At 40.7% G+C, this 12008-nt stretch overlaps 1 protein-coding gene across 4 annotated transcripts in view; it reads left to right on the top strand.

The window, feature by feature from the left end:
• RBBP6 (RB binding protein 6, ubiquitin ligase) overlaps positions 1 to 8903 on the top strand; it is a 31839-nt gene extending 22936 nt beyond the window's left edge. For 2 of the 4 annotated variants that reach the window (XM_076351532.1, XM_076351531.1), the window contains 7 exons: positions 162 to 258; positions 339 to 417; positions 526 to 583; positions 1747 to 2112; positions 2470 to 2571; positions 4006 to 5754; positions 6907 to 8903. In XM_076351532.1, coding sequence (XP_076207647.1) covers positions 162 to 258; positions 339 to 417; positions 526 to 583; positions 1747 to 2112; positions 2470 to 2571; positions 4006 to 5754; positions 6907 to 8476 — 4021 coding nt within the window. In that variant the 3' untranslated portion in view covers positions 8477 to 8903. The remainder of the gene's footprint in view (positions 1 to 161; positions 259 to 338; positions 418 to 525; positions 584 to 1746; positions 2113 to 2469; positions 2572 to 4005; positions 5755 to 6906) is intronic. The other 2 variants (XM_076351534.1, XM_076351533.1) reach the window with 1 other exon arrangement.
• The last annotated feature ends 3105 nt before the right edge of the window (positions 8904 to 12008 follow it).

Raw genomic sequence — 12008 nt, 5'->3', positions numbered from 1 at the left:
ATTTGGAATCGGCCAACTTCACATTTGTAAACCTGGTGAAGATTATTTTTAAATTTTTTTTCCCATTTACAGTAGTCAGCCTTTTCTCACCTTGGACTTTATATTTCAAGTAGCACTTCAAAACAATGTTTGAATAATAAAACATTGGGTTTTTGTTGTAGTGATGCCGATACTGTTATACCTCCTGCTGCTCTGGTGACTGCCGCTGAACTCTCTAAATCTTCCTCTCTGTCGATCAGCAGTTTGTTGGAAGAGAAGGTAAATTTTATTTCAACGTATGCAATGATTCTTGTATTCTAGTAGAGCTTGTTTTCTAACTGTTTGCATTTATTCACAAGGGTTATCAGGTTCCTGTACTAAGACAACCAGCATTACCAAGTCTTCTGGGCCCACAAGGACAATCAATACCCACAACTGGTAAGTAACTGTAACTTTAGAATTTCTTTTAAAAAATTACCTTCAGATAAACTGAATGGGTTTTTTTTTTTGTTTTTTTTTTTCTTTTTCCCCTCTCCACACCAAAAGGTCATCCAATGAGAGCCGGTACAATTCGCTCAGCAGGTGGCAGACCAGGCTGGGAACTGTAAGTATTCTACAGAAATTCAATATATTACTGCTTGTAACCTGTTAAATGAGGCCGTAACACATAACTTGCACAACAGCTGATTTATTATGAAATAAGTATGCACAGGTAGTTGTAGAGAATACAAGTGGTAATTAATTTTTGAATGGCTTAATTTGAATTAGCTTTAAAAAAGGGGATCTGTGCTTTCAGCAAGATTATTTAAAGTAAAACTCCAGTACATAATTGAAAAGAGGACTCTGAAAAAGGAACACTTTTTGAGGAAACCATAATTACATATAAAAATTAAGTATAATTAAAAGATCAGATGGAAAGCCACCCTTTTGATTACTGGCTGAACAGAGCTGAAGAAATTGATTTCCCAATAGAAATCAGCCTCCAACATTCTTTTTTCAACAACTGAGTTGACACTGATTGAGCAAATTGTTGGAAAAGTCAACGCTGTTATTTTATGACAATTCTAAATTTCTTCAGTTTAGTCATCTCAAACAGCCAAGCTGCTTTCTCTCAGTTGGAGAGAGAGGAGTCTGTTTCATCTATCATTGCAGCGTCAAGTTAGTCCTTCCTTTTGGTATATATTTGTTATAGATAGATTGTAAGGGAGCATTGTGCTTATAAAATCTTAAAGATAAATCAAACCAAAAACTAGGATCCATCCCACAGATGATCTAAAATCTCAAATTCAGTAAGCAAGGAAATAACAATTCAGGGATAAGAAGAGGCCAAATACATCATCATGAGGCAACAACATAGGAAGTGTATGTGGGAGAAGTTAAGAGAAGGTGGAGAGATTAGTTAATAGCTGTGCAGTACTTTGAAGATCACAAGTGTGAAGTATTAAGCATATCAAGGAGTGGCAGAGGAGCAGTGGGCACTTGGCACATGGGAGATGGGAGTTTCTTAAGCATGGGCAGCCTCCACCCACAGTTGCAAAGCTGAGTATAAGGAGAGAAGACTGAGGGAACTGTTGGGGGTGAGGACGTGGAAGGCAAGTATGAGGATCAAGAAATGAGCGTAGTCTCAAATGAAGAGAAAGCAGGGAGAAAAATGCTGAAGTTGAGAACAAGAAGTGCTCGCCACCATGCTCCTGCTTCATTTGCTTTCCTCTTTAAAATCAGGGCAGAGTGTAACAAACAGTGACACATGTTTTTGGGTTTCTTTAGAAGTTCAAATCGAGGACGCCCGCATAGCGAACGTGCCCAAAGGACTCAGGCCCCAACACTGCCAGCATCAACACCAGTCTTTGTGCCTGTGCCTCCACCTCCCTTGTATCCTCCACCACCCCACGCACTTCCTCTTCCACCGGGGGTGCCACCACCACAGTTTCCTCCTCAGTTTCCACCGGGTCAGCCTCCATCTGCTGGGTACACTGTCCCCCCTCCAGGATATCCCCCAGCTCCTGCAAACATGTCATCAGCTTGGGTACCAACAGCAGTGCAAACGGCTCATTCAAATACCATCCCAACGACACAAGCACCTCCTTTATCTAGGGAGGAGTTTTACAGAGAACAACGGAGACTTAAAGAGGAGTAAGTATTTGGCTCAATGAAGTTGCGTTGCTTTTCATTTTTGTATTTCGGTAGCATATCGGACTGCAGTTACACTAAAGTGCATCTGACATAAGCAAAAATGACATAGTGTTTTTTCCAATATACTTTTTCGTTGCAGATGGTAAACATACAAAATTAAAACAAGACAAATGTAATTCTAAAACTTTCCCTATAACTTATAGGAATTCTAAACTGTTTTTGCTTAAATAGGATGTTCACCTTTTGCATTTGCATGCAGTATACATTTTCTCATATTGGCCATGTTTTGTTTCTTGATGTCTTTTTGTAATAAAGGTCAAACTATAATTGTAATAAAGGTCAAACTTATTTTAACAGGGAAAAGAAAAAGTCCAAACTTGATGAGTTTACAAATGATTTTGCTAAGGAATTGATGGAATATAAAAAGATTCAAAAGGAGCGTAGGCGTTCGTTTTCCAGGTAACTGCTTTACATGTCCGTAATGGAGAAGCAGATTGTCTAGAAGAATCAGGAGGAGTTTCACTCCACCTCTCTATCGTTAGATGGATTGAATGATTCAAGGGATTAGCAGTGATAGGAGTTTCGTATGTAGGTTACTAGCTCAAATATAGCAGAGATTACAGTTGACTGATAGTTATAATTTGGCAGCAGTTGTTAAGGAACAGGCGTCTCTTGCTAAAGCTTCTCTGCAATGACATCCTTCACCTCCTGACAACCACGAGGAGGCTAGAAACTGAATAGGTGTAGTTGCTGGATTTTCTGCGTCTCCCTATTCTGATTGTAACCACTACCTCAAAGCACTTCGGAGGAGATATGTGAGAGAAATTGTCTTCATTTCCTCTTTTATCTCATGTGGATACACGGAGAGATTTTAACCTGGACTGCAAACTGGTGGCTTACGCTAGTATTTTGTTGACATTGTTAAATTTTTCTTAGGAATTAAAAGATCAGACCTGTTTTTAAGGAAGTCTTAAATTGGTGAAGGACTTCTAGAGGAGGAATGATGCTAATGAACATATGCAGAATAATGTGAAATGGTTCTTTAAAAAATAATAAAAGAAAAACTTGTGAAGAAAAAAAACTCAGGGTACCTGATGTTTTCTATCCCCAAAAATCACTTGGGCAGGAGTCTGAATAGCTCTCTTAGTAAGGCTGTCAGTATCTTTCCTGGAGTAATGGCATTGAGTCATATTACTAGAGGCTGAGTTCAGAAGCTTTTAGATATGATTTTTCCTGAAATGTGGTCACTATCCTCGGTTAGAGCTAGAGGTATGTGCAAAATTTTGCTAGGACATCTGGCTAGAAGTGTTGATTAAATAGTCCTGTATGAAATATTGCAGTACAAGTATTTTGCATCCTGTACAAATTGCCAAATAAGTAGTGAAATTAAATAGACTAAGCTGGCATTTTAAAGTTGAGCTTTACTGTCTCAGGCTAAATCATGTTTTCTTGATGTTTGATACTGCACTGTAGCCATTAAGACTTGCTCTTTTTGCATCTTACTGCAACAAAAATGATTTGCACTGCATGTAGTTGCTGAGTAGTAAAAAAATGTGCGCGTTCACGTACCAGTAGAGGCCAGTATACACCACCTTAAATCAATCAGTAGCTGTGGTAGTTCATGTGGTAGAAGTGAGTGGAAATAGACTTACCCTTCCTGTATGTTTTTACACTAACAAAGCAGCAGCTGTTCTGTCTTGTAAGCAGAAACTTTTACGTGTTATCAAGTTCTTCAATTTGCAGTAGTATTATGTCAGCAGCTGAAAGAAGCTTTGACATAAGCATATGGAGAGGAAAAAAAAAACCAAACCAAATTTGGGAGGAAAAAGATTGGGGAGAGTGACTGTTTTGAATTAACTCCATTTATTTTTTTTGTGTTGTGTTTTTTTTAAGGTCCAAGTCTCCCTATAGTGCTTCGTCTTACTCTAGAAGTTCGTATACCTACTCCAAGTCAAGATCAGGTTCTTCCCGCTCTCGCTCCTACTCTCGATCATTTAGTCGTTCCCATTCTCGTTCCTACTCGCGATCACCACCGTATCCAAGAAGAGGCAAAGGGAAGAGTCGTAACTATCGTTCTAGGTCAAGGTCTCATGGTTATCACCGCTCAAGGTCAAGGTCACCCCCGTACAGAAGATACCATTCACGGTCAAGATCTCCAGTATTTAGAGGCCAGTCTCCCACTAAACGGACTATACCTCAAGGGGAAGGAGAAAGGGAGTATTTTAACAGATACAGAGAAGTTCCACCATATGATATGAAGGCTTACTATGGCAGATCTGTTGACTTTCGAGATCCATTTGAAAAGGAAAGATACAGAGAATGGGAACGGAACTATAGAGAATGGTATGAAAAGTTCTACAAGGGCTATGCTGTTGGCGCTCAACCTCGACCTCCAGTAAACAGGGAGAACTTTTCTCCAGAGAGGTTTGGTCCACCTGGGACCAGACGAGAGAATTCGCCATATGCTCGGGGACGTAGGGAGGATTATCCTGGTGGGCAGAGCCACAGAAATCGTAATATAGCTGGAAATTACCCTGAAAAACCTTCTGGAAGAGAGAGCCATGGCATCAAAGATCCTACAAAATCAAAAGAGAAGGAGGTGGAAAATCCACTTGGAGATGGCAAAGGAAATAAACATAAAAAACACCGGAAGAGAAGAAAAGGGGATGAGAATGAAGGATTTCCCAATACTGAGTTGTTAGAAGGTGCGAGAAAACCAAGGGAGCCAGTTACAGCAGAAGATGTTAAAACAGACTCTCTGTTCATGCTTCCAAGCAGAGATGATGCCACCCCTGTGAGGGATGAGCCTATGGAAGCAGATTCTATTCCTTTCAAACCGGTGTCTGAAAAGGAGAAAAAAGAGAAGGATAAGCCAAAAGCAAAAATTGACAAGACAAAGCGGAAAGTGGAAGTGGCTGTTCCTCCTAAGAAAGACAATATAATAAAACCAGCTAAGGCTTCCCAAGAGAAGGTGGACACCGATCGTGAAAAATCGCCTCGAACGGAACCTCCTGTGAAAAAAGTGAAGGAGGAGTTGCCAAAGACCGACAGTGTTAAAACATCTTCCTCTCAAAAGGATGAGAAGGCTCTTGGTACCCCACGGAAAGTTCACCCAAAAGTGACAAAAGATCACCCAGAAACCAGACCAGCCAAGGAGGAAAAGGCAAAGAAAGACCATCCAAAAGAAACCAAGTCGGAGAAGCCGTCCAACAAAGAGGACAAGTCAAAAAAACCTGCCGAAAAAAGCAAACCTTCTGATGCAAAACCTGAAAAAAGAAAAAGAAAAGCAGATGAGAAGGTTGATAAAGAACATGAAGCCACTTCCATAAAGGCCTCTAAACCAGAAACTGCTGAATCGAAAACATCGCCGAAGGGGAAGACCGAGCCTGATGGCGAAAAAGGAGAGCGAACTCCAGAAAAGGATAAATCTGCTTTTCTTAACAACCCCGCAAAAAAGATTAAACTTAACCGGGAAACTGGCAAAAAGATTGTGAGTGGAGAAAATGTGCCACCTGCAAAAGAACCTGTTGAGAAACCTGAGCCGAGCAGCAGCAAAGTTAAACAAGAAAAAGCGAAGGGAAAAGTGAGAAGAAAAGTAACAGCAGCTGATGGATCTAGTTCAACTCTTGTAGATTATACCAGGTACCTCACAGTTTCTTTTCCTGGTCTTTCTTCACCCACCCACCCCCCCCTCCACCCCCCACCCCCACTGCAAAAAATGTAAAATTCTTTATGGTAACTAATGAAAGGAACAGCTAAATTCATGCTAAACAAGTGAATAATCTGTGATCTTCCCTGTTAAACTGTACTTGGGTCAAAATCAAATTTTGTTAAAGAAAACAAGCAGTCTGTACTGCACAGAAAGGTAATAAGGTTAATTCATTGCTGACGTGTTTGGCCCTTACTTCTGGGACTTTTTTCCTCTCATTCATTACATGTTGACTCTTCGAGGTGTCCCTTCTACATCTCCCTTCAAATCCAACTTACTGCTAAAGGCAAGGATAACAGATATGTCTATACCATGCAATATTTTGCATTTTAAAAATTGCACGGTACTGTAACGATCTACTTTTATCAGTATGACATGAAATTATACCTTGCAGAAATAGCAGCTTGGTTGCCAATATATTGTGATTTTAGCTTTGAGCACAGTGCCGTGTTGACACAGCTACACTGCTTCCAGCTCAGTGCCAACTTTTTTTGGCACTTACCTTGGAGAGATCTCTTCTACATTCCATTGTGTGACATGGGGGGAAAAAGTGATCTGGTGTGGAGCTGTTATTACTTACATTTCAGTGTCTACAGAAGTAGGACTAAGCAAACTCAAAACATTTAAGACATCGCTGGAGACTTAAGAGAGTGTCTTGATATTCTAAAAAGCTTTTCAAACATACATTTTTCTAAAGAACAACACTTGGACATGAGGATAGAACTTGGGTTGTGTATACCTCTCCATAATTGCTTGCTTACATGTTGAAACAAGAATGTATATCTAATTTATTCTGCCATTGGTAGAAATAGGACATGAAGGAATTACCAGATCAGACAGTCCCCAGTCTGATAATCTTGTGTCTTTGTTAATTAAATGTATAGTAGGAAGATACTAAATTAACTGATTGATTGCTCATCTTGGCTAGTGGACTCATCCTTTCTCTTGTCTGTTCCCTTAATTGAACACCTTTTGAAAAAATACTGAAGATTTAGAATTGAAACAAAAGCCATTTTATAAAATGTTACAAAAGATGGCGGGGTGTGTATCTCACCCGTTATTAATGTATGCTTTTTTCCTCTTAGCACTAGTTCTACTGGAGGAAGCCCCGTTAGAAAGACTGAAGAGAAGCCAGATACAAAACGAACTGTCATTAAGACCATGGAGGAGTATAATAACGATATAACAGCCCCTGCTGAAGACGTCATTATTATGATCCAGGTCCCTCAGTCCAAGTGGGATAAAGATGACTTTGAGTCTGAAGAGGAAGACATTAAATCTACCCAGGTACCCACAAACATAGGAAAACCTGCTAGTGTTATAAAAAATGTGAGTGCTAAGCCACCAAACCCCATAAAACACAATGAAAAAGAGACGGAGCCTTTGGAGAAAACACAGAAAACTACAAAAGAGGCAAGTTATGAAAGCTCCCAGCACGATGCAAAAAGTTCAAAAAGTTCAATGTCGAATGAAAAAGGAAAAACCAAAGACCGGGATCATTCTTTGTCGGACAAGGACGCTTCTGAGAAGAGAAAGAGTAGTGTTCAGCCAGAAAAAGACCACTCGGAACGTGCAACTGAGCAAGGAAATGGAAAAAATACTTCTCAGTCTTCCAAAGACAGCAGATCTTCAGAGAAACATGATACTGGCCGTGGATCCACTGCTAAAGAATTTACTCCTAACCGAGACAAAAAATCTGACCATGATGGCAACAGAGATCATTCTAGTTCCAAGCGTAGGGATGAAAAGAGTGAATTAGCAAGGAGAAAAGACTCCCCTTCTCGAAACAGAGAATCTACATCAGTACAGAAAAGTAAGCCGAGAGACGAACGGGCAGAGCCGTCCAAAAAGGGCACTGGAGATGCCAAAAGGAGCAGCTACAGTCCTCCGCGTGAGCGGAAGCAGTCTGATCACAAAGCTGCTCATGATTCCAAGCGTACATTGGAGGAACACAAACCTCTAGATAAAAATTCAGGAAAAGAGAAAGAGAAGCATGTACCAGAAGTAAAGAGCAATAAAGAGAAAGAGCCAGGTGGTAATAAACCACCTTTGAGACAAGAATCACCAGAAGTAAAAAATGAGAAAGAGAACGTGACTGGACAAAACGATAAAAGTGTTGTCAAGCCCAAGCCTCAGGTAAGCAGCTCCTCGCGGCTCTCTTCTGATCTAACTCGAGAGACCGATGAGGCTGCGTTTGTACCAGACTACAATGAAAGTGACAGTGAGAGTAATGTATCTGCAAAAGATGAGGACGCTGCAGGAAAAAATCCTAAAGAACCGAAAGAAAAGGCTGTTGATAAGGTGAAAGAGGATACGGCAGCACCTGCTGCAGTTGACCAGCCTGAAGCAAGCCGAAGTCAAAGTCAAAGCAGCCCCAGTGTTAGCCGCAGCCGTAGTCAAAGCCCTTCTGAGAGTCAGACTCGAAGCCACAGCAGCAGTGCCAGCTCAGGAGAGAGTCAAGACAGCAAGAAAAAGAAAAAGAAGAAAGAGAAAAAGAAGCACAAGAAGCATAAGAAACACAAGAAGCATAAGAAACACATTGGAAATGAAACGGAATTGGAAAAGAGCCAAAAACACAAACACAAGAAGAAGAAATCAAAGAAGAGCAAAGATAAAGAGAAAGATGACCAAAAAGTGAAATCTGTCACTACATAGAATGACAGATAACAAAAAAAATGACTTAATTCCTAAGTCATCTGTATTAAATTTTGTTAAAATGTAAACGAATTCGAGCGTTGTAAATAATGACATGAAAGACCCTGTGCTGCACTTAAAATATTGCTGCTTGATTATTTGATTTTTACATCAGAGCTTTATAAAAGTGAACATTTTGTACAGAATTGTGAGTTGTGACCATGTAACATGAAAGGTTTTGCTGGGGCATCTTATTTTTAACCACTGTTAATTAGTTTGGGTGGAGTTTACTGTACTGTGAAAATTTTCACATTTGAATTTTTTTTTTTAATTGCCTGGCAGAAGAAGCTGGTATCAGTTATAAAATATCAGCAGAATGATTTGCAGAATACATTACAGCCCTGTTATGTCACTTTTTGATTACAATAAAAAGTTTTCAGTAAACTATCCAATGTGATGAGATTTCCAGCGATAGCTGAACCATTAGCAGAGAAGAGGCTGGTGACGGAAAAAGCTGCCGTGAAAGCTTGCTGGTAGCTAACGTGTATGAAACGTAACGTATCAATGGGTTTAATTTTGAAAAGCCTGGTTAGGACTTTAAATCTTTTGAACTGATGCAGTGTGGGGAGTGCTGCCAAGAGGAGCACTTTTTTCGTGTGCCAAGTAGGCTTGTTTTTATATTGTAAAAGGTAGTATATGGCCCCAAAAATACAGCCACTCTGAACAGCTGGTACTGACTATTTTAAAACAACGTTGTAGATGAAGCTGTCACATTTCAACATTGTTCCAGTTTGTTTAGAAAGCTGTTGTTGTTTGCCAGCAAACACTTAGCGTATTTTAAGATGCCCTGTAATCTGTATTTCCTCTCGTAACGATGCTGACCACCAAGATGTTTGTGGTTTTTAAATAGAAGCTTTATTATTTTCATACTGTTTCTGTATCATACACAATACAGAACTAACCATTAAATGTGGGGTTCAGCAGATGAGTTTGGCAGAAGAAGAAAGCCCAATAGAAAGGCAGGCTTCTGCTTTAAACTACTTTGAACAATGACAGGAAGTCTAGAAAATGTAAATTTAATTAGTTTGGTAATTTTAAGACAGACGTAATTTAAAAAAAAAAAAAAGGTGGCAGTGGTGGGTGTTGCTCAACTGTCAGAAAGCCGGCGTGGTAAGAAATACTTCTCCTTGTGCATTAAGGGCATAACGTCCCGGTAACGACTGAATTCGGTAGTGAAAGCCCTCGACTGTGTGGCTATGGGATTTGCCCCAAAAGAGTTCTGTTCGAAAGTACTGTAAATTAAAGCAGCATTTCAGGGCTTCCTGCTTGCGGAGACTGTTTTGTTCAAAAAGTGTCATTGTTTGTAGTACTGTTACTGGGGTATTTGGCAGTACAGAAATAGTGAAATAATAATTCATGTTGCTTTTCAGTGGGGGTGACTATCACATTTTAAATATTGGCTTAGAGACTGAGCATCCTGTACTTCTGACGGTTAAAACAAACCAGAATCGGTACTGGATTTCACTTCCAGTAGTTTGTACCTTTTTTCATGTCAAGGCATTCTTGGTGGATTTCAGGTGTTTTCTGCACAAGGTAAAGCAGGCTTTCTGATGAAGCCTACTCAGATTTTTATTTCTCAGAATGAAAAGGCACAGGTCCGTAACAGTCGTTAAATGTGCTCGTCCAGCATTTCCTACGTGTGGTCCGGGGAACTCGTATCGCCAAAGTGAACAGCAGATGTACGGGAATTTAAGGCAGCCTCGGACTCTCCCTTTGCCTAGTCTGTGCTCGTGATGATGAGGCCATTGAAAAGAGAAGATCTGTTTTGCAGAAAATTTAGGACGCGGTGAAATGGGATTCTTACTTGAGTTGGAATGTGTTAAAGTATGCTTTATTATCAAGGTTCAGAATAATTAGTAAATTTGCATGGAAGTAAACTTTTGGACGTTTCTTTATGGAATAACTCCTCAGAAACAGGCAAAATTGTGTAATTTTATATAACCTTGTGCTGAAAAAGCTGTAGTTGAAGCCTGTCTTAATGCTCAGTTAAACTCCCCTCTGGTTTCAGAGCGCTATGGCAGCATTACTGATGATTTTTCAGTCTCCTATGAATTTAGTTTACTCTGCACATGGAGTTTCTTATGATTACTTTTTTCCCAAGTGTTTTGAGCTGAAGACACCTGGAATGCAGTCCTGCTCAGGCCTGAATTGGTGATTTTTTACTTACAGTCATGTTTAGAAGTCTTCTGACTGAATCTCTGAAGTTTTTACGCAGCACTTACGGTAGTGTGAAGGGAGGTGTCCCAGCAGGGCCCTCTGGGTGAGGGTAAACGCGCCTGGAACGCTTTGACTTCAGCTGGTGGAACACGGTGAAGGCGGTTTTAACAGCAGTGAAGGAAAGCGTGCTTACAGAGCAAGGGAAGTTTTGACTTGTTCAGGCATAAGAAACGGGCGTTGACTCGGTGACGAAATTTAGTATGTTCCTTCTGGAACAATACTGCTTGGTCGTCTACTACAGGTAAGGGTGGTCCGTTCCACGGAATCCCTGTGTCTGTCTGCAGAGAGCCCTTGGGCCGACGTACCTCATCTCCCACCTTCAGCTGAGCCTGAACGTGTCTGAACGGTTTGAACACGCTCAGAGGCAGCAACTCTTAAGCCGGAAAAGCTCAGGCAGGAAAGGTGGTGGTTTGAAAAATCTAAGTGTAAATGACCAAAGAGAAACTACCCCAAAGCGGGCGACGGACTCGTAGGTTATCATCCACAGCTCTGAAATAAAGGGACTGTGTGAAAAAGAAGACGAGGGCGTAAGATGCAGGATAACGGCATGCGTGGGTAGAGATAAAATTAACCTAGCACACGAAATGAATTTTAGTTAGAACCCCTAAGAATTGTTTTGCTTTTTAAAAGTAAAGGCCAGGGAGGAAAAGGTTATATCCATTGTTAATGAGAGAAAAGAAATAGTGGTTGAAACAGTAGTGGCAAATACGCTTTTGCTTAGTCTTCACCAGAAAAGGTTGATTGTAACGAGCTTTAGGGAAATTTAGGTTAGTAAAATATCAGGAACGTGGGCTAGAAAAAAGAGTACGTTAAACAATGTTCAGATAAAACTTCTGCTTGAATAGTGAGGGTACCAGCCAAAGCACTTTTTTTAAGCTGAGGGATGGCGTTACGTCTCAGAGGACTGAAGAGCAAACCTTGTACCGACCTTCAAAGGGGAAAAGAATTGGAATGTATTTACATATTTGTTGCAATATCAGTCCAAATTTGGCTGAATATTTTATAGTGTACAAACACACGGGAGACAATAGGATGAAGAACGGTCGTTATCAAGCTGAAGAACAAGAGTCGGACCCGTCCCTGTCTCCGCAAACTCCGGTTGTGAGAGCAGGGGGTGGAAATCCGAGCTCTGCCGCAGATGAGAACAACTGGCTGCTGGGGCTGCGTCACGCGTGAACGCCCCGGCGCACTTACGTACACGCGGGCTCCTTGCAAAATGGAGGTGAAGCTGCTTTACCTTGAAACCCATCTGTGAAGGAGGTGATCGTGCCCGTGG

The sequence above is a fragment of the Aptenodytes patagonicus genome, chromosome 13 (assembly GCF_965638725.1).
Source record: "Aptenodytes patagonicus chromosome 13, bAptPat1.pri.cur, whole genome shotgun sequence".
Taxonomy (NCBI): Eukaryota; Metazoa; Chordata; class Aves; order Sphenisciformes; family Spheniscidae; genus Aptenodytes; species Aptenodytes patagonicus.
This window is presented reverse-complemented; position numbering and strand designations above follow the sequence as displayed.